The sequence below is a fragment of the Myiozetetes cayanensis genome, unplaced genomic scaffold (assembly GCF_022539395.1).
Source record: "Myiozetetes cayanensis isolate MyiCay16 unplaced genomic scaffold, myiCay2020 scf20-37, whole genome shotgun sequence".
Taxonomy (NCBI): domain Eukaryota; kingdom Metazoa; phylum Chordata; class Aves; order Passeriformes; family Tyrannidae; genus Myiozetetes; species Myiozetetes cayanensis.
The window spans coordinates 9,748,254-9,770,344 of NW_026087412.1; the positions used below are offsets into that span (position 1 = coordinate 9,748,254).

The 22,091-nt window shown below is 39.4% G+C and overlaps 1 protein-coding gene across 5 annotated transcripts in view; it reads left to right on the forward strand.

Moving 5' to 3' along the window:
* MRTFB (myocardin related transcription factor B) overlaps window positions 1–22,091 on the forward strand; it is a 69,484-nt gene that overhangs the window by 40,744 nt on the left and 6,649 nt on the right. For 2 of the 5 annotated variants that reach the window (XM_050317007.1, XM_050317009.1), the window contains 13 exons: window positions 1,691–1,756; window positions 3,076–3,131; window positions 3,705–3,780; window positions 4,765–4,926; window positions 5,495–5,679; window positions 10,464–10,604; window positions 12,057–12,304; window positions 13,791–13,947; window positions 15,818–16,837; window positions 17,635–17,790; window positions 20,042–20,200; window positions 20,469–20,606; window positions 21,407–21,467. In XM_050317007.1, coding sequence (XP_050172964.1) covers window positions 1,691–1,756; window positions 3,076–3,131; window positions 3,705–3,780; window positions 4,765–4,926; window positions 5,495–5,679; window positions 10,464–10,604; window positions 12,057–12,304; window positions 13,791–13,947; window positions 15,818–16,837; window positions 17,635–17,790; window positions 20,042–20,200; window positions 20,469–20,606; window positions 21,407–21,467 — 2,625 coding nt within the window. The remainder of the gene's footprint in view (window positions 1–1,690; window positions 1,757–3,075; window positions 3,132–3,704; window positions 3,781–4,764; window positions 4,927–5,494; window positions 5,680–10,463; window positions 10,605–12,056; window positions 12,305–13,790; window positions 13,948–15,817; window positions 16,838–17,634; window positions 17,791–20,041; window positions 20,201–20,468; window positions 20,607–21,406; window positions 21,468–22,091) is intronic. The other 3 variants (XM_050317008.1, XM_050317011.1, XM_050317012.1) reach the window with 2 other exon arrangements.

Below are 22,091 nucleotides of genomic sequence, written 5' to 3' on the forward strand. Positions count from 1 at the left end.
ACACCTTGGGAAGAGTTCACAGCTTACCTGGAGACACAGGAACTTAAGGACCACAAAAATGAACTATTGTAAAATAATTCTTCAGGTCACTTTTTACAGTCATGTACTTGGAATGTAATTGTAATTACTTGGAATGTAATACTTAATGCCCTACTTAAAGCAGGTATTTTCAAGTTTCCAGAGGGACTCGGTACCTTTGGAATGACTTTTCATCAATTTACATTTTAGTGTTGTTATTTTTGCATTCTCTCATCTCTATCCTTTGTAATTCTTGTGTAACAATGCTGTAAAGTCTGGACAGATCTGCTGTGCCCACAGCTCTAAGATGTTTGTATTTAAACTCTCAATGTTTGTGTGACATAAGAAAATAATGTCCTTGTTTTCAGGACTTGCTATTCCCAGTCTTAATGCCTTAGCCAGAGGAATATCCTTCCTGTGCTGCAGAACAGGAAATAAGCTGGTTCCTTTTAAATTCTGGAAACAATGAACTTTGTCCTTAGCTTAATTTTTCAGAAATTACATTCATTTTGATGTTTTGGACAATGCATTAGCTTGTTTTGCTTCCTCGTGAAATACAATGGGAACAGCATACCAGAATCATACATCCACAATAAGCTATGAAGTCTGAATTTAAGAATGTAAATATTACATCTTTAATGTATGTTTTCTCTTGACCATCCCTTGTTCAGAAGATGAAACTGGGACCATAGCTGTATGTACCAAAGAGAGAATGCAGCACTACGATAAATTGATACAGACACAAGGGGAACAGTAGAAGAAAAAAAAAACATTTTTTTTCCTTATTATTTCTTTTCCTTGGGAAAATTTACAAAAAAGCCATAATCTTTGAAAGTACAAGGCCTTTATGTCTGTATCCTCCCCCAGGTTTTGTGGTTCCCCATGTACTGTGTAATGTGTGTCACACGGGTTACTCACACAGTAACAATGAGAAACTGTATTTTGTTAAATGTAATGAAACATAAGAAGTTACCTCTGAAACTTTATAAACAGTTTTTCCACGTTTGACAGTATTGGATTTATTTTGTCCTTGAAATAATTACGATAACACATATCTCAGTCTGGAAAACAGCATTTTCTGATGTTCAGAGAGAGGATAAGGTCTGTTTCTGATTGTATTGCTTTTATTGGTGTTTTTAAATAAGCCAGATAAAATCTGGCTTCTCTTCAGTTTCTTGTGTTTCAGCAAGGTTTATTTAAATGTACAATCAGCCTTTATATTACAAAAGAAAATCCTTAAGAAAAAGCCATCAACCAAACACAGAGCATTTCTTCTGCAGTGCTCTGGAAAGGTGATTTGTGTTTCAGCAGTGAGGTCACAGAAGATTGCTTCAGGACATGTAAAATCTGTAATCATTATGGGTTGTAATTTATGGTATAAACTCTTCTTACCTCACTGTTTTCTTGATGTGTGCTTAATATCCCTTACAAGGCCCAGCTGACAGGAACAGTGGATGTGTGTGTGAAATGCAGCCCCTCTCAGATGTGACCACAGAGCAGCAAACTCTGCTGCAAGTGTGGATTGGCAGTCACTGCTCTGAGCTGTGTTAACAGCAGCTCGTGGAGGTGACTGTCACTCTGAATAGACAGAGCAAAGACATTTCTCAAGTTGAACTACGTGGGGTTTTGCACTTCCTGTGCTCACATGGGAATCAATGTTTTCTTTTGTCAGTACTTCAGCTGAGGCTGCAACAGAGACGGACACGAGAACAGCTGGTGGACCAGGGCATCATGCCACGTAAGCCTTGTGTTATTTCATTTGTATTTCAGTACTGTAGGAATTCTGAACTGAATATGTAAAATAATGAAGATAAGAGTCGTTAAAAATAACATCAGCATTTGAAAAGACTTGTGGAACCCTTTTGGTAACCTCCATGAGCATGTAGCAGATTCATCACGTTACCTCATGTTTCAGCCACTGTGCTGAACACTCCAGGATTTGGAGACACAGTCTGATTCTCATTTTCTCTATTTAAATAATTATGACTAATTTACTAAATAAACTGAATTATGTAATTGAGTGGTCATTAGTAGCAAAGCCAGCTTTAAAGAGCAGGATGGCAAGGGCTGCCAAACAAATGAGGGGCACACAGAAAACATCGAGAATCCGCAAGTGGACAGTGTGGAATGAGACTGGGCACAAGATAATAAGTCCAAATTGTCAAGAGATTCAACTGTGAAAAGTGATTTTTATCAAAAGCAAACAAAAACCCCAGCCATTGAAACATACCAAAATTATGGCAAGTGATTAAAAATAGCCCAGTGTGCTGGTGAACTGTAGCTTGAAAGCACAGTGTCTTACAGCAAGTCTGTTCTTGAGGGTTTCTGGGTGTGCAGCTGACCTGAGACTGCTTTGCTAAAGCATCTTCAGCCCCAGGTCTGTCGTGCTGATTACCTTCAGGAACAGAACAATGTGTTTGCTTTTGAGTGAAACCTGGGAAAAAAACTTCTAAACTGCCAGAGAGTGTTAAAGGTTCTCCCCTGCCAAAAGTGTGGCAATTCAGGTGGACTGTGCTTGCTGCTGTTTCACTCTTCAACAATTCAGTTGAGGTGAAGCATTCTACAGTTTATGTTCTTTCTGCTGAATAGTGTTTTTTACTCTTTTAGGCTGTTTAGCAGCTGACCATCATTGTGTTTTCTAATCTGAACATTTAAAGTCTCTATTTTTTTTTTTACATCAGCACCAATAGTTCCTAAGTCCAGTTCTCTCTAATAACAGCAATGTGAGGTATGGTCAGACAGTAAATACAGTATTTATGAAACAGTATTTTGGCATTCTAAACCTTACCTAATAAAATTTGTACTGTGGAATTGTTTTGGTAAACAAACACATAGTGACAAAGTTAACTGTTATATGGTAATACCTGTATTCTCTGTAGGAGTTTTGCTCATCTCTGCTAAATACAGGTGAACCCAACTAGCATGAACCAAATGTAAGGCTGGTCAGATGCAAACACGACTCTGAGGTGGTGTTAAACACCCATGCACACATACTGATTAGGATATTTCTTTTGGAAATCACTGCTGCCAATTTTAACTCTTACTCTCCCTTCACAGCTTTGAAAAGTCCAGCTGCATTCCATGAGCAGATCAAGAGCCTGGAGCGAGCCAGGGTAAACTACTTTGTGTCAGCTTGTGATTAATATCTGGAAATGGATAGTCAGTTGTGTGTGGTACTAAATTCTCTAAAGTACATGGAAAATTAGCACTACAGGAATAACAGGAATAACATATGTTTTTGTCTTGAAACAACTCATTAAAATAAAATATGGCTGTCAAATCTGAGAGGAACTTTCCTAAGCCTTCACAGATCAAGGTGGGGGATAAACTTATGGTCACAATGTAATGCTCCCCCCTGTTAAGGATGGGATACTTGGGTAAATTATGCTTGTGCAGTATTTCTGTAGCAAATCTAGATTTGTGATTATCTGCAAATCTATATGTGATTATATGGTGGTATGGGATCAAATCCAGCAACATTCCCAACTTGTTTCGGGAAGATAGAAATTCTTTAGCACTGCTTAACTGATAGAAAACAAAAAAGCAAAATGAACCCCATATTCTGACAGTGGTGTCCACTCATCTGCACGAAAGAGCACAGTTCATTGACTGCAGATACGGGATTTATCAAACTATTTGATTTTCTAGTAAACAGTAGTTAATGCCATTTCCCCCTCTCTTGTCAGACGGAGAATTTCCTGAAGCACAAGATCCGCAGCCGGCCGGACCGCTCGGAGCTGGTCAGGATGCACATCCTGGAAGGTACGGCCAGCTCGGCACCCCCTGAGCTGCACAGGGGCTTCCGTGCACTCACCTGTCTGACTGAGTGGCACTGCAAAGGGAGGCATTTCTGAAGGTGCAGCTGCTCTGTTTCTCTGCTTCTACAGCGTATTTGTTTGCTATTGCACATTGATCATAGTCTGTAATGGTAATTATACACGTATGGAGTGCTTATATTGCCTCAGTTCTCACTCATGCCCTAAAATGACCTGATAGTCTTGTGCTTCCCCCTTTATAAAACCTTTAGAATATAAATATAATAATATAAAACCTATAGGAGCTTTAATAAATGACCGTTCCCCTGCTGTGTTACTGTCCCTGTTGCTCAGGTCATTGGAAACAAGTCTCTTTATGAATGGGCTGCATTACTGTGTTTCCCCTTAACCTTGCCAAGTAGAGATTACCAAATAACCATAAGTCAAATGAATTTAATAGCCATTATTTTCCCAAACATGCATTTGAATATTAAATCCTGGTAGGAGCTTCCACATTGATAGATCACATTCATATTGACAGTCTCCATAATTTAACTGAAAAGTAGTTTTGAAGATGCAGATTTGTGCTAGAAGCTATTTTTAAAGGTAAACTTTTAAAGAAATTTGTGAAGAGAGAATCCAAAAATCAGTGGATTAATTAAATTTTACCACAACTCACACTGGTAAACCATTAGAGCAGCAAATGTTCCAGATTATAACTGGCATTTGTTATTTTATATTCTCTGCTCTGTTGTTGGACATTATACAGATGTTTACCAAAGGTATTACTGTGGTTAAAAAGAGATTACATTCCTAGAAAAACACAATCACGGGGATAAACAACATCTACTCACATAATCTTACTTTTGCTTACTAATCTGAGAATTTTCAGAATACTAATGGGCTGCCTTTGATAAAAGTGGCATGGTTGTTGCAAAGGCAAGACAGGGAGAAGCTGGGAGAGGATGTTTAACTGTGTGTGTCCCTTCAGAGACCGTGGCAGAGCCCTCTCTGCAGGCCACTCAGATGAAACTCAAGAGAGCTCGGCTGGCAGATGATCTCAATGAGAAGATTGCTCAGAGACCTGGCCCGATGGAACTTGTAGAAAAAAATATCCTTCCTGTAGACTCCAGTGTTAAAGAAGCTATTATAGGCAAGTAGAAATCCCACAGCTGCTGTTCCTTATCCCCATGGCATTGTAAAATAATAATTTAACTCCTGAGGGTAAAGTTCACTAGAAGGAAACATATGCTAAGTTTATTACTATTTATTCTTTCAGCTTCTGAGTCCTAAACTCTGTCATCATTTTATTAAAGTCATTCTGTTTTTATTGGAAACTTGTAAGTTATATATGTATTTATATAGCTAGAGTATAGTACAGTCTTGGAAAAGAACTGATTTAGTACAAAATAATGGAAGAGCTGTGGCCATTGCTCAGTGTGTTGGAGGTGTCTGTGTGCACCCCACATGTGCTGAACATACCTTTTAATGTCTTACTAAAATCACGTCTGCTACACATTTGGGTTTATCCATTCCTTGAATGTGATTTAATATGGCTGTCATTGCATTCAAACCACAATAATTACGTAGGCACCATATGTTTAGGCTGCTGAAAACTGATCACTTTCCAGCTATTGGCTGATTCTGCTATGAATGTCTAAATTTAATTTGTACAACTAAAAAAAAAATGTGTTTTGTTTGTTTCTTTGTAAACATTCTAGCAGTTGGACAAGAGAATTATCCTCAAGCTTTGGATGATTTTTCATTTGATGAAGACAGCAGTGATGCTTTATCACCAGATCAGCCAGCCAGCCAAGAATCCCAGGGTTCAGCAGCTTCCCCTGGTGAGCCAAAAACCAGTGACTCACCATCACCTGTAACCCCAAATGCTGCTACATCCACACAGGTACAGCTTTTAAATGTTTAAATCTTCACAGTGTGGGTTTGATCTGGAGCTGCAGAAATGGGACATGGAGTGAATCCATCTGCTGCTGCAGAGGGGGCCTGGGACTCCTTTTCTGTTTGGGAGTGCTCAGACTGGAGCCCTGGCTTAGCTGTTGGCAGTGATGAAATTCCTATAGACTGTAGTGAAGCCATAAATTCCCTGAAATTCATTATGACCCATAGAAGATCTGCAGCTTTCCCAGAAGTTGTTTGAAAGGTCGTGGCCATGGTTTACTCCAGCTGTTATTGATTACTTAATGTCTGTCTTTATTCTGAGCAAGGTCTTGAACTCATTAGAATTAAACTGAGCTGAAACAACAGTTGACGTCAGTTCCATTATCTTCAGAAAAGTCCATAAAAAAGGTTTCCCGCAGAATTTAAATATTCTTTCCTATAGTTTTAAAATAGTGCCTAAGGAATTTTCTATTTAAGAAATGAAAATGACATTTATGTTGATAGTTCTATGAGGTTTTTAGTGTTTTTCAAGTTACTTACAAAGAAAGGAAAATAACTGTGTCATGGCAGATAAAATGTTGTCTTTACAGTAGAGTTAATTGTGTGAAGATTTAAAGAGCAATGGATTTGAATCAAAACAACTGTTTTCACAAGAAAAGTGACAGAGAGCTCTTCTTAGAACAGTTAAATTTTTGTGATTTTAAATGGACAGTAACATCACCTGCCCTATCTTTAAATACATTATAAAAATGCTGATGTAAAATAATTTGTAAAAACAGTGATGTAAGAAACATCAAGTGCTACAAATTAATTTCTTTTATCTTCTGTGAGCTACTGAAAGCACAGGTTTATATGCACAAGCATAGCTACCTGGATGCTTTCTAGAGTATCTTGACAGTGCTTGCTTCACAGGTGTTCATCTTCACCTTGGAATTAATCAGTAAGTTTATTCATTAATGAGAGATCCCTGTTTATTTAAAGGTTGCTATGTGTCGTGGTTTTGCCCACTATTTAGCTTAAATAGATTGTTGATGATGGTTTGTGTCATAGCTCAGCTAGTAATTTTAAACTCAGTAGGAGCAGTTAAGAGGAGAGGCTTTGCCTTTAAGTAGATTTCTGCAGCTGGGCAAGGCCTGACCCTGAGCTCCCGTTTCCCCCAGTCAGCCCATTTTCCTGGTGTACATCAACAAAAGCAGCTGTATTATCACAGAGAAATCATTTATGCTTCAGATTGATGCATTTTACCACACTATTCAAGTTTATACTTCAGTACATTATTTAGTAGAAAGACTTGCTTTTTCATCAAAGCATTATATATATATGAAGTGACTTACAAATTATGGCAGTGTAATAATATTGCACTCGGCTTTGTGTACTTGGTACTCTGAAGACCACATTGTGCTGATGACCATGGACACTTGGCAGATGAGTAGTTCAGGGTCTGGAATTGCTCTCCTTGGTCTTCTTATTACCACAGTAGATAGAAAAACTATTGCAAAGTTCACATTCAAAAGCAGCGCTGGACACAAAGTACGGCACTTCCATTTTAGTTGGGTTTCATGGTGAGAGAATATAATTTGTGTTGAATAAATTGAAAACAAACCACATGAAATTAGATCCCTAAGTAACGAGTTAGGTTCCTGATGGAGAGTTAAATAAAAATACTTGAACTAATACAAGCCAAAAGCTTTTCAAGTAGGAAGCATAAGAGAGATCTGTGATTACAGAAACAAAGTAACAGAGCACTTGAATGTGATTGAAAAAGCACTTCAGATACAACTTCAGTCCTTTGCTTATGGATTTCATAAGGTATTAGAGCCACTTCTGTGAGAAGAGCAACATGAGCAGTTGCTCTTTTGCAGAATAAAACAGATGCTTACCTTGTTGTTCCTTCTGAAATAAAGAACAACAGCACAGCAGGTCTCTACAGGAGATGTGCCTGGGAATTGCTCCTTTATTCTTTTAATTTCCTCTGATAAATTTTAAATTTTATTACAATAAAAATAAAAAAAGAATGTTTTGAAAGCAGTGGAGTGTAGCCAGAGTTCTTTGCAAGGCTTCCTCCTCTGCATATTTCCAGACCTCAGAGGATGTAACATAACTTGGAGAACTTCAGCTCTTGTTGACTGGTGACCCAAAACTTGCTTGAACCCATTGAATTTGCATCTGTAAGGATTAGGCATTTTAACCACACTCTAAACAGATCAAATTGTGGTGCTCACAGTCCACAAGACATTAAACAGTTCTCTTCAAAACAGCTGAAGTATTTTACTTGATGGCACTGATACAATGACTGTTTTCTCAACACAGTCACTGTAGCTTGTTGACCTGCTAGATGCTCGTGTGCATCCAGCAGAAAAGGTGCACAAATCGTATTACCTGAAAACAGGGATCTATTCAAATGAAATAACTGTTAGTTTATGAAGTAATCAAGTTAAGAAGTCAAGACCTGTTAAATTCAGTTTTTTGAATTTAAAGACATGTAAAGTAAATTATATGCGTGGTTCATTACCTCATCTGACACTTGCAGGTAAAATTGGAAAGTCTGTAAAAAGCTTTGTGTTTTATGTAGCCATTAATCCTTTGTAGGTCAAGATAACAACTAAGTAAGGAAAAAGTAATTTACTTTGGCAGGAGGAGAATGTTTAACACCACGATTTTCACACAAAGGGAATTAAAGAGGTGATTTGTTTTCTTGGTGGTGGGTGGTTTTATTGTTGTTTTGGTTTTGTTTGATTGGGGTTTTCTAATTTACTAACTTTTTCAGTTTTAAGAGTTTTGTTGTGCTGTCATCATGGATTTGTTTTCATAGCTTATAAAAAGTAGCTAAATATGTTTGAAGTCAAGTTATTTGTTTGGCTTCAAGAAGGATTAGAATGATGAATAGTTAAAGATTATGTAATGAATAAGCTGAAGTAGCAAACATTTAAAATGCCTTTTAGTTGGGACTTCATGAAAAGAAAACTGAAGAAATAGAAAATCTCGAGGTCTCTGGAATTCCTCTGTGCTTTATGGTAATATGGTACAGGACACTTTGATTCAAAGACAAACTAAGTGCTTTTTTAACTTCTGCTGCTGTGACTAGAATATGCCTTTTAAACTTGATAGCAACAGCAGAGCAGTGTGTTGGAATACAGCATCCAGAACCCTTTTCAGAGGCTAAGTCCCTCTAACATCCCCTGGCAATTCCAGCAAATAACAGACCCTGTGTAGGTATCAGACACTTTCCAGAGCAAACACTTTGAAACTTGGAAATAAAAATAGAGACATCTTTAGCCCCCCCCCCCAAGACTGACACAGCCCCAGGACAGGCACGTGTACAATGTTTCAGTGACTGGGCATATTAAATCCTGCAGTCCTCTGTGGTACAATCTCATGGAAGAATAGTAGAGTATGGGAAAAATGAACTGGGGAGAAGTGCCTGCTGGACTTAATTAGAGTGCAAGTTTTAGAATTAATTTGGAAGAAAAAGGATATTTAGTGAAAGGAATATACAGGAAAAAGAAGGGGCTTTTAAATAAAAGATTACCAGAAATGAGACACAAAGAGGGAATTTTTGGGTTGAAAGGAAATTGGTAATGGTGTCTATGGGAGTTGATTTGGGGACATTCTGATTTCATGTTACCATTAACAACCTTGACGTAAGAATGGGTCACCTAACAAAAGTAGGAAGCATGGTCAGCACACAGTTGGGTTGTTATTGTGCAGAAAGAGCTGGTTGGTGTGGCTTTTAGGAGAGAAATGGAATTGCAATAGAAGGAGCAAAGCCTTTCCTTCTGATGACAAAGGACTGTGGAATCCTGGGGACTCCTGCCTGCAGAGGAAACTGGGCACAGGCACTTTGGGGCAGTGTTTGGCAGTGACTGGGGGCTGCTGGGGCCCTCCCTTAAAATCACAAGTGTGTCAGAAGAGATGATTCCAGTAGAAGTGTTAATGCCACTGTAAGGATCCAGGGAGCCCCTACATGGAATATCGTGTATGTTCCCAGCTGCTTATATCCAGGAAAGCCTAAGAAAACTGTTACACAGTTACCTGTAACAGGTAAGGATGAGCAGAGAATGAAAAATGTCCTTGTGAGAAAAGAATAAAAATTCCTTCATATGTCTAGGATCACAAGGGCTGAGATCTGTTTATGTACAGAGTCTGTATCCCATCAGAGGGATATTTACCACAGAAGGAAATTTTAAGGTTTTAAATCAGAAAACAATTTCAGCACAATAAAAATTGGTATGACAAATTTAAGCTGAGCAAAGTTTGATTTTTATGTAGGAAAACTCTGGGGACTTTTGTGGTAGGTGTAGTGGTGTCAGGAAAAGAATAATAATAAAGGCCTAAGCCTATATGGAATTATAATAGTTTATAGAAGAAATTACAGACATGATGTTTGTAACATCAAGGAACAAACTCCTGGATTGTACCTGCACAGTATCTTACACTTGTGCTGGCACTCAGGTACAGAAGAAATGTAGTCAGAGGTGGGGTTCTGACTTCATAGACAGGAAATACTGAAAGCCTCAAATTTATTATGCTAAATCAGTGTTTCCTTAGCAAACTAAGTAGTCAAGGTAAGAAAGTGGTTTATTTGCTATGTTTGAAGTGTGCCAAAATGAGCTTTATAGAACACTTGTAGGCATGCACATGAAAGAGTTGTGTTTTCACCATTCCTTCTAAAAATATTTTGTGGCTTTGACATGATAGTAAATTGTCTTAACCTTTTCACCTTTTTTTCAGTTACTCAGGTGGTGGATGTTTTTAATGTTTCTCTTTTTCCTTATATTTTTTTAATACTAGTATCCACCTTTAACCTCTCCAGTTCCTGAATTTCTCAAAACTCCCTCAACAATCGAACAGCACGTCACACGTTCCACTGCTGCCACCACCCTGACCACAAGCACTGTCTCTGCAGCAAAGCCTGGGCCAACCTTAGTGAAGGTGGGTACTGTGCCCTTGGCATCTGAGGACAACATTCCTTCTCTCTGTCCTTTTCCAGTGCTGTGTTTAATGGAAAAGTCCTCGAGGAAGGTTAGAGTGCCTGTAGCTAACAATTAACTTCTGCCAGTGGTCAGGGGACACACGGGGTTGGTAACTCAAAGCTTTTGTGTGCTAAGGTCAAGTAACACTTGTAGGGACCAGCTCATTACTCCAAGAGGTCCCTACAGTACAGCTGACAGAAGTTTGCATGCAGAATTATGCATTACATTGCTTATGGAAGCAATTTTTAAGAAATAAGGACAATACCGACTTTCTGCTTTCTATTGGTGAAATGAATCTCTTCTAACCTGGTTCTGTATGGAGAATCATTTAATAGGATTTTGCATTCATAGTCTACCTGTAACCAAACTGGTGAAAAGCACTGCCCCTTTTCCAAACCTATTTTCTTAGCTGATTTAATGTATGAGCAGAAGGCACAAGAGAAGTTACTGTATCCTTCTGTTTTAATATCTGAAGAACATACTCAATTGTCCTTCTGCACTGACCTGGCCAGCAGCACAGAAAACCATTTCAAATACACTGAGGGAGGGGTTGTGTTAGAAGAAGTCTATAATGTTTCAGTAACTTTGCTGTCTTCAGCTATGTAATGAATATATGTATATAGACTTCTACTGACTACCACAAATGAGCTCAGTTAATTTACCAGGATGACCTCTAGCATTTCTAGCGTAAATTTGTGGTATAAAGTTCTAGTATATCCTATATATCCTTTGAAGACACTGGACTCACAGCAGCTTACTTAATGCAGGACCCTAATGACAAATTCAGATGTCCCCCAGAACAGGCTATATGTGTGTAATAAATGTGCATGGATCAACACAGCATTTCTGCTTTGATACCTTCTGTATGACTTGGTAACTGCCTTCCATTTGTCACTCTAAGTAATTTGGAAGAACCTATAAAGGAAGAGAATTTTCCACTTGAGCAGGTATTGCTAATAAAGATATTGCTGAAAGTTTCATAAGAGTAATCCTGTAGTTTATAGGACTTTTAAGACCTCTAAGTGCCTCTGATGTTTACAGATGGGCTTTGGGATCCTGGCTTTCACTTGCACGAAGTGCTAAGTGGCTTTGAATTACCTGTTTAAGAGCGATGCCTCTTTGCAGTGACAGGTCATGACTAGGAGAATCCCTTACCTTTATTTGTGCTATCTCTTAAAAAGCAGTCACCAACTGTGTCTTGTGAGCCCTTCTTGTGCAGGGTGTCAGCCAGCTGGAGTACATTCACCTTGCAGGATGGGAGATGGTTCTCTGGGGAGGTTTGCAGGATAGTTGTGTTCAGCAGCTCTTGGCAGTGCATGTGCTCAGTGAGCCTTAGCTCTGCACCAGGCATAACTGCTTTAAATGACATCTGTTGTAGCTCTTTCAATCTTTCTTTTCCATCCATAAACAGCAAAGCCACCCAAAGAACCCAAATGATAAACATCGGAGCAAGAAATGTAAAGAACCCAAGCCAAGGGTGAAAAAATTGAAGTATCATCAATATATTCCACCTGATCAGAAAGGTGAGAAAAATGAGCCACAGATGGACTCCAACTATGCTCGTCTGCTACAACAGCAGCAACTGTTTTTGCAGCTGCAGATCCTGAGCCAACAGCAACAACACTACAACTACCAGACAATTCTGCCTGCACCGCTGAAGTATGTGAAGCATTGTTTGTGTCCTTTACAGAAAAGACATTTACATCATTTATAGGCCTAGTGCTTTACAAGGAAATGTGGTTTGCAGTTGTTGAGATCGTTGGAACCAAGAAAACTTACATGGCATTGTGCACCACTGGGGGTATTATTTGCCTCATTTAACAAGGTGATGAGGTGGTTCTCTTGTTAAAATATTCCTGAACTCTGATAAGCCTTGAAGTAGTCCTAGGTTTTTGTGTTTCACAGAAACAGAACCTCTTACCTTGTCAGGTGCATTTTTTCTGACTAGATGAATATTTGAAACTCAGAAGTTTTGACACCATTTTCACTCGAATATGTTGTAGGTGGGCAGAGCAGAAGAGGTTATAGACAGTGTCTTTTACAATGACACACACTATTATTGTGGTTTTATTCTCTTTTTACATCTGTTTCACAAAACACATTCTTGCAGTTTACAATAAGACATAACAGTCATTTTAAATGAGGTAAGATCTGTATATTGTTTATAGCCTCATCTGTAATGCTTATGTGATTCCTCATCAGTGTTGATCCTTAGCACTTAACAGTGAGAAGTACACTTGCTGATTTATAGGCAGAAGCAGTCAGAAAAATAAATGTTTAAAGAGTTGCCAGCACGCCATGGCAGAATGAGCTGTTTCATTCTCATCATCTAAGACCAGTCATTTCCTAGAAATGCTAAAGTGTAACATGCCACAGTCACACAACCCCAAATTAAATGACTTTCAACTGGTTTTTAAATGAGTTTTCACTCAGTTATTTTTCCTCAGCAAGTGAGGCTAGAAAAGTTAAAGCTGCCATCTGTGGTTGTATTTATAATTACCATGTATCCTAACATTTGGCCTAGTGGTGTTTCTGCCTGCTTACCCACGCTTCTTATGTTCCATTTACTGACATTTCAGAAACATTTCTGCAGAAATCAGCTGAACCAAATAAAAGAGCTGACTTATGGTACCCAGTGTAAATGATGGCATTTTTAATTTTTTTACCATTACTTTGAGATCCTTGTACGAGATTCTTCTTTTGAGTACAACTGGTAAAAATGCATTCTCTTCCACATAAACTGCCTTACTGTGTGTGAACGTTGGACATGGATGTAGGGTTGATACACAGAGTTCAATATTGAGGGGTTAAAAAACTAAGTAATTGTCCTAGCTGATGATTAATTTGTATAACTTGAGGTTGCAGTCCATAGTATCCTTTGGGGATACCATGACAACAGTGAAAACTATGAAGCATAAATTAGTACACTTAACTGCACAGAAAATAACATATCAACATACCACTCTCTGTTACGTTTTCTTGTCTGTGTTGTCTTACATTTAATAGTAATGTCTTATGTTAAATATGTATTTGCAAAAAGTTAATTTGTTCATTAGTTTGATAGACATTAGATTGAGAATTTCTTGGTTGAAAACAGTATCATTAGCATTGACATTATTGCCCCTCTTTTTCTTATTACTTGAAGGCCACTGAATGACAAACAGAGTAACAATGGGAACACGCCACTGAACACTCTGAACAACAACAGCACCCCAACATCAGCTGCCAGCTCCCCCAGGCAGAACAGCAGCGTGCCCAGCAGGAAACCTGGACCTCTGCCTGCCAGCCTGGACGACCTGAAGGTAAAGGATCCGAGGGATCTGTCTGTTCCTGTGCATTACTGCAGGTCTTTAGTTGCAAACTGTGGCTGTCAAGAATAAGCCCAGTTGTTGTTACCAGTGCAAACTGTCCTTTCCTCCTGATGTTTAGAATAAGAGTGTCAAGTTTTTCATACACAACTCTTCTGATTTTAAACCTTTGTTTTGATTTGGCTTCCTCACATGCATATGTTCTAGAAATGACATTTCTTTCCCAAAGAGTTAGAAGAGGAAGTATTTCAGACACATTGTATAGGTACCTCATTTTGATCCCTTGGGTGAACTGTAAGGTTCACTTCATGTGATGTTTTAGCCCAGGCAGATTAAACACTGGAGCAGTAGTTTCCTCGTGACAATTGCAGAGGTTTAGTTAAGCAGTATAAATTAAAATTGCCCTAATAAAAACATGTTCAGAGAGGTCACTGCTATAAAGCCAACACAGAAACAACACCAGTAAAAGAGAATAGAAAGTAAGAGATCTTCTTACAGGGTTCAACACATCATCTGAAAATGAATAGTAGATTTTGTAGAAGTTTCTTGATGTTATAAATCACTGTGTAAACTGTTTAAACTGCACTGTGAAGGCACTGCATAGGATTTTGTTCCTTCAGAAATACATGAACAGAAAATCATTCTGTGAGGGACGTAATGAAAGCGAACCCAAGGAGCTTGTGGGGGTTTGAGATTGAGCTCTTTGCAGGGACATGCCGAGCCTGAGCGGCGGGGTAGGGACATCTAGTGGGCAGTTCATTCCTTCCTCCCGGCCTTTCCCGAGGGCTGGCTTTGGGAGGGGTGGACTGAGGATTGCTTTAGATTTGAAGGGGTAAGAAAAAGAAGTTTTGGAAGATCATGTGGTGGTGGTTTTACCACGGAATAAGCTGAATCAGTTCTGATTGAGAGTTCAGAAATGGATTGTTGGAAAACAGAAAACTTAGAGCAGACTGGGGGAAACAGCTGATAGTCATTGTTTGGTAGAGTTATTTAACAGAAAATTGCTGTGGTTTTTAGAGATGTAAAAGGTATTGCTGTGACTTTTTATCATTTCCAAATCACAAGGACCTCCAACTTAAATTCTAGACTGGCTAAGGACTGAAACGTTCCTGAGGTCACTGCCTTTTATTCTATTAGAGGTAGCTCTGACACACAGATAGCCCAGCTCTGCAGTTAGCTGCGGTGTATGTTCATCATAAACAAAGCCAGTCATTGTGACTGTTCTTTTTTAATTGATATTTTGAAGCACATAATTAATTTACACTCAACACATTTGCACTTTACTTTTTCTAAAAGCTTATTGGAAAACTGAGAACATTTTTCTATCAGAAATTAATTTTGACTCCTTATACTGTCTCTGTTTGTAAAAGAAACCCAGATGGCACATAGCTGTAACTGTTTGGTTGCTAATTAGCAGGAGAGCCTTTTGTGTTTGATGGGTCTATTGAGTCATCCAACTGACCTGATAAAGTTTCTCAGAAACAGATCTGTGTGTCTGATGGTGGAACAAAGGGGTTCAGCGTGGTGCTGTTCAGTGCTTTAATCAGCAGCACTGCTGCCATCATCTACAAGTTTTCTCCTCAAGTTTTTAGCTCAGAACTGAAGCTTTTTGTGCATTTTTTCCATTTTAAATATTTATCATAAGTTTGCTACTGATCTTTGTACAGTGGAACGCTACTAAGATTTTGGCCACTTAAAGAGTGAAGTAGGTAGCAGGTCATGGAAATGTGGTCATGGATCATGCATGCTGCCAAAACCTAGAGGTGGAATAACTAGCAAAAAATGAATTTTCTCATTAAGATGTAATAAAGTAGAATGTATATCAGCAAGTTTAAATCTTTTTTATTATCATGCTTTATTGCAGGTAGCAGAGCTTAAAATGGAGTTGAAATTGAGGGGATTACCAGTGTCTGGAACAAAAACAGATCTCATTGAGCGTCTGAAAACCTACCAAGATCTTAACAACAACGGGGTCGCTACAAGTACCTCTGTGACAGTAACCACTTCTGCTGGGGCCACAGGTAACACGGGGGAAGTGACTGTGGCATTTCCTGTCGCAACACTAAATAAACCAGTGGCTAATCCGATATCCAGCTTCCCTCCAGAAAAAACATCTACTGGAACTGGCAGCAAAGTAGTGAACACTGAAAACATCAGCTCTCCTTTGCCTATATCCCCCTCTCCCTCAGAACAGTCGAGTCTAAGCACGGATGACACGAGCATGGCAGATACTTTCACGGAAATGATGACCATGATGTCACCGTCGCAGTTCTTGAGCACATCCCCCCTGAGAGCAAACGCGAGCGATGACAACCAGAGCCGCAGCAGCATCTCAGCCATAGAGCTGGATGTGGCAGAAAAGGACCGCAAGCTCCAAGAGAAGGAGAAGCAGATTGAAGAGCTCAAAAGGAAACTGGAACAAGAGCAAAAACTTGTGGAAGTATTGAAAATGCAACTTGAGGTTGAAAAACGGGGACAGCAGCAACAATCTCAGCCTTCTGGGAACTCGGCTGCGTTGGAACAGAAGCAGTTCATTGCCGCTGTCAAGGATGAAACTGCTCCTGCTGACTGCTCGAGTACCGTTCAATCCGTACCTGTGGCCAGCCATTCCTTAGGACAGGCAGTGTACACTACTGCCCAGAATCCAGTTGCCAAAAAGGCAGTTGTTATCAAGCAGGAGATAGCCGTGGCCAAAGCTGAACCTCAGAATGCCATTTCTCAATTTTATGTTAATCCACAGAGGCAGCCTCAAACTGCAGTTGTTGCCCAACCTCAAGCTTTATTAACTACCCAAGGAACTGCACAGCTGCTCCTTCCACTGTCTATCCAGGGAGCGAATTCTGCCACTGCAGTGCAGCTACCAGTTGGAAATATCAAGTTGCAGGTAAGGGGGTTTCTATTTTTCATCATGTAAACTGCATGCCACTATCTTTTAATTTAGTGTAAGGAGGTAAATGTGCTGCTTGTAGGATTAACTTAAAAATCAGGCTTAGCCTGTTTCTGCTTGAGAGAAGTGGCTGTTGTGCTGTGGGCTGAGACCTGATGCAGCATGTGCGCCATCATATTCAGCAATCCTTACAAGGGATGGAAGCATGCTGGGGATGGGCCCCACAGTCCACAGTGCAAGATCTACACACCCAGATCTCCATCTGAATTGTGCTAAAATCCTGGTAGAATTCTGTAAGAACATTAAGCAGCTTGTTCTGGTGTTTTACTTTACTGATATTCCAGAAAGTTGTCTACTACCAGCTGAATTTGTCTTTCATGAGGCTAGACACACTTCTTGCCTTCCACTGGCCATTAAAAACTACTGTGATCTTCTTAAAAACAACCTTTTTCTTGCATCAGTACTTTTGTCTTCTGGTTACTCAAACCCAGTTCTTCTAGTCCTTTCTTACTGATTTATGCCCTCTCTGTCCCTTGTTATTTTCACTGCTATCCACTGGACTCTCCAGTTTGTCTTTATCTTTCTTAAACTCTCTTGGCAAAATAAACATCACCTTTTGGCTGGGAACTCCCCAGCACCAAACAGTAACAATTTTGTTTCCTATGCACAGTTCAGGCTCATCCTTCCCAGAACACAGGCTATTGCTATTCTGCATAATCTGTGCCATAGGTTTTTACATGATGTAACTCACTGTGAGATACAAATAATAAAAATATTTTATCTTCGTCCTTTAGGCTCAATCACAAGCTGGAATACAGACCCCATCACAAATTCCTGCTCCCATTTCTTCCTCTGGCCTGGTCCAGACAGCTCCTCAGATGCACACTGCACAGTCAAACCAAAGCCCCAGCACGCAGCACGCACTCGCTCAGACCCAGCAAGTCAGAAAGGTTTGTGCATGGCAGTAAGCATTAAGATAAATAGTGGTGTAATCTAATCCCAGGCAGTGCTTTTAGAATCTTGTATGTGTCCTCTGTGTTATATATAAATGAGCAAGTCACCTAACACTTGTATCACATTTGTGTGGGGTACAATGGGCTTTTAACTCCCCTTTCCAAAAATTTTGTTAGGACTTTATTTTTCAGTTGCAAATAAATACGTAAGTCTAAAGACTTTTTGTCCTAATGGCACTCTTAGGGCATGACTCTTACTATGTCCTTCCTCATGCCTGGCACCAGTGGAGTAACAGGTATTCCACTCAGTTCCTCTTATTTGCCATTGACCCAAAATGGAAGAGTCTTACAGGCAGTTCTCCAGAGAAAGCTTTTACCTGTGGCTTCAGAGATTTATTACTTTATAGAAATTCCTTTTAGTTTTCTTAATTACCTTGTTGATTCATCCTTACTTATGAAGAAGTATGGACTCAGATACTGAGGATGGCAATTCCAGTGAGCCAGAACTCCATCATACCTCTTCCTGAGGAATGCAGGGAATTTAGAGAGAGATCCTCCTCTTCCCCTCTACCCAAAACAATCAGCTCTGTAATGTCCCATTCCAACAGATGTTCATCAGCACTGGATGTACAGTTGTGAGTACCAATCCAGTCATGTTCATGCGGTAACTGATAGCAACCCCTCAGCACCAGTCATCACCAAAGAAAAGGTTTTCTCCTCCTCTGAGCCTCTTCCAGGCTGACTCTATGATTAGGAACTTGGAGATTAGATTTGGACCTTCATTGTTTCCTTATCAGTGCTATTGATTATAGGACTCATAGTACTTAGGACAAGGAGGCTTTTCAGCCTGCCTGGAGGAATAATTGAAATTCAGGATGAAGAGGGTAATTGCTACAGTGTGGTGTGCAACTGTTACAGAATATCTCAGCCTTCCAAGTTTATATTTCAGTTTGCAAAAGTGCATCATGAACCCCGTGTGATCTGGGGATTGGACCTGTGCAGTGTCACCAAATCTGCTTCTGCTCGGGCTCTAGATCCAGATAAGAATTGATCTTAGAAGAGGAATGGTTGTGCCTCGCCATTCTCTAGAGAGCTGGCTAACAAAGGGAACACCACTCAGTGGGCATCAAAGGGCATTCAGACAGCTTGTTCAATCTGTTTAATTTCATGGGCAGTGAGGTTATCCTACAGATGTCAAAACTAACCTCTATCCAAAAAGCAGATGTCAGGGATTCTCTGGGATTTGGTGAGAGACTGATCTTACCTTGTTAATTCAACAGGTCCTATACAGAAATTTTCCAGTCATCCTGAGGCTCGTGCCAGAGACTAGCACCTTGCTTCCTTTGTTGCCTGGAAGTTCCTTGAAATGTCTGCAGGACATAACCCAGAGTTGTACCCTCTGATCTTCCCCCTTTCAGATCAGTTGTCATGAAGAGCACACAGTTCCCAGCAGAGTTGCCTCTGACCAGGCCATGCTGGAGCTGCACATGCTGCCTGTCCTGGCTGGTTTTCTCCCATGTCTCCTGCCCTGCTTTACACATAAGACCAGGCAGCAGAACTGCACTGCTTTTTACATCAGAACGTAAAAGCTGCTCTTCATCTCCCTTTAACTCAGAAGTATGAGAAGTAGGATGCTGCTTGGAATCATTTCTAATGAATGTATGGACTATGAGTTGACAAAACGAGAAGTCTGTTACACCAGTAACCAGATTTATAGTTGATACCCATGGTCATCATTTATATCTTTTGCCTCTCCCTCAGTCCTCATAGATACCCATAGTTAAAAAGTGGCACAAACCAATTGTTTTGTCTTAAAAGTGGCAGCACAGGACAGGTGTGGATACGTGTACAAGTTTGTATCAGGCCAGAAATAAATTCATGTTAGTGACTGTCCACTAGGTGGGGAAATCATGGATATGCTATTGAAGTGTTCCATAGACTTTGGAATGTATTTTGGAAAAATTATATTACCCTTTCCTCATGCTTCCTGGGAAACCAGAGGAAAATATTTCTAGTTATCAGTGAATGAAAGTGTGTCACAGCACAGAGCTTCTTTCAAAGACCAGTTGTTCTGGACTTATAAATTACTCCACTGGAGGGAAAAATCAGTATAAATTACATTCTTCAACAGAGAATTTAAGCAAGCAAGTACTTCAGAAGAAAAAGTTTTCATTAATGTTATTTACCCAATGTTACTAATTTTTTTTTTAAACCTACAATCTAAAACTGATCTGTTAATCCTTTACAGGTTTTCCCACCTACCACATCAAATGCAGTGTTTTCCTATCAGACTGCACCAGTTACAACACCGTCACAATCTTTTATTAATAAACCATCCAACTCTAACATTCACACTGGTGGTAATCAGGTCCCCCCTGTGCAGAATGGACCTGCTACTCCCAGTAAGGTAAGGTCAGCCCGACAGTGTTCCACACAGTTCAGTTTTATGTTCTTATTCCTATATAACATGTGACTGTATATACTGCAGTTCACTCAAGGAAGAATGTTTGTAGATTTTAATAATGCTTATAATGTTCATATGTGCCAGACAGAAACTCTCATTTCATCCCTCTGATTACCTACACTAATATGTAGAATAATAATAATCATAGAACTTGGCATGTCCTGAATTCCCTGAAGTATGTTATTTAGTCAGGACTTTTTGTTTCCCACAGCCTGGCTCCCCATCTCAAGCCCAGCCCTACATTGTGCAGCAGCCCCTCTTCAACAACACAGCGTCCAAGACAAAAGACCCTCCTCGTTACGAAGAGGCCATAAAACAGACCCGCAGTATTCAGACACCACACCGTGAGGTGGTTATTTTCTCCTGTTTAGTCTGTTAAAAACATTGTTTCTCTCTAGAACTATCAAAACTATTGCTTATTTTAGGTTTGTTTTAATTTGGTGTCAAGTTTTTCTAACATACGTACCCTGTTATTATTTTCATAACTATGTCTAGCTACAGAACTCCCATTTCATTATTCTTATATTAGAGCAAGTTTTACAACACCTTTAGTTTTGAGACCTTCATAAAAGTTTTCACTTTTTCTAGTTGGGAAAGAATGGGTTTGTGGGGAGTTTTGTTACCTTTTGCTTAAGGTTCAGATATTCAGGAGATGGCTGTTTAAAACAGAGATAAGAAGTTCCTGAAAGCTTAATTCCCCTTTAAAAATAAAATAAATTATTACAAATTGGGAGGAAAAAAAACAAACATGGCCAATAAAATGGATCTTACGTGGTGGCCATTCACAGACAGTCTCTGAGGGAAAGCAGTTCAGGGTGCACCCACCCGAGTCCTGCAGTTATGACTGTCCTGGTACAAAACAGGATTAGTAGTTCTCCTCTGATCCCTGGTTTTCTGCATCCCTGGGTTGCCTTCATGAAATCTTTGTCATGCTTTTCAGATTTTTTTTCCTGTTCCTTTGTACTTAAACAGACCACAGGGATTACAAGTGTCTCTCCAAACTATTTCTCTGTTTTCTAGATAGACAATTGTATATTAAGCATTTTAGTCTTGATCACAGGTTATACTTATGTACTATTGAGAGAAGCCAGGAATTAGTTAAAAATACTACATGAAAGAGAATAACCCTGGTTTTCTCCTGCACTGCAGATTTCCAGTGCACACAGTCAGCAGATGGATGATCTGTTTGATATTCTCATCAAGAGTGGAGGTAAGCTCATGGACATCTGTGGGATGCAGAGATTTAAACCTGGTCATAAAAACTCAGTGCTACAATCAAAGAAAGAATTCCCTCAGGGAGTAGAGTTAGAAGCTATCCAGCCTGGATGAAGCTAAATTTCTGAAAGTTTGCAATAATTACCAATTAAAGAAAAGATTTGCCAAAACGCATAGAGTCAACCTGCTGTGGAATGTCACTACTTGCACATTAATTCAGGGAGGCCTTTGCAACGTGAATAATCTGTACAGCATTCAAATGATTAAAATAACACCTCAGATTAGCAGAGATATATTTTATCAAAATTGGAAAAGTTGAGCAAGTCCATATAATGTTTATTGAAATTATAAAACAAATAGAATAAGGTAAGAGTTAAAGCACGTTGATGCTAAAATTTCATTAAATATAACCATGTTTTATCAACTATAAACATCAAAGATGCATTCCTGGGAGAAGTACGTATGAACTACATGAATGAATAACAACTTTATGTCAGCTAAAATAAGGGAGCTACCAGAAAGGCACTGGAATAACTAAAGTAATACAGGAATAGCTTGGCAATAAAAGGAGGCTTTCAGGCATAATTAGGCTTGGTAGACTAAGGAGCCATTACAATCC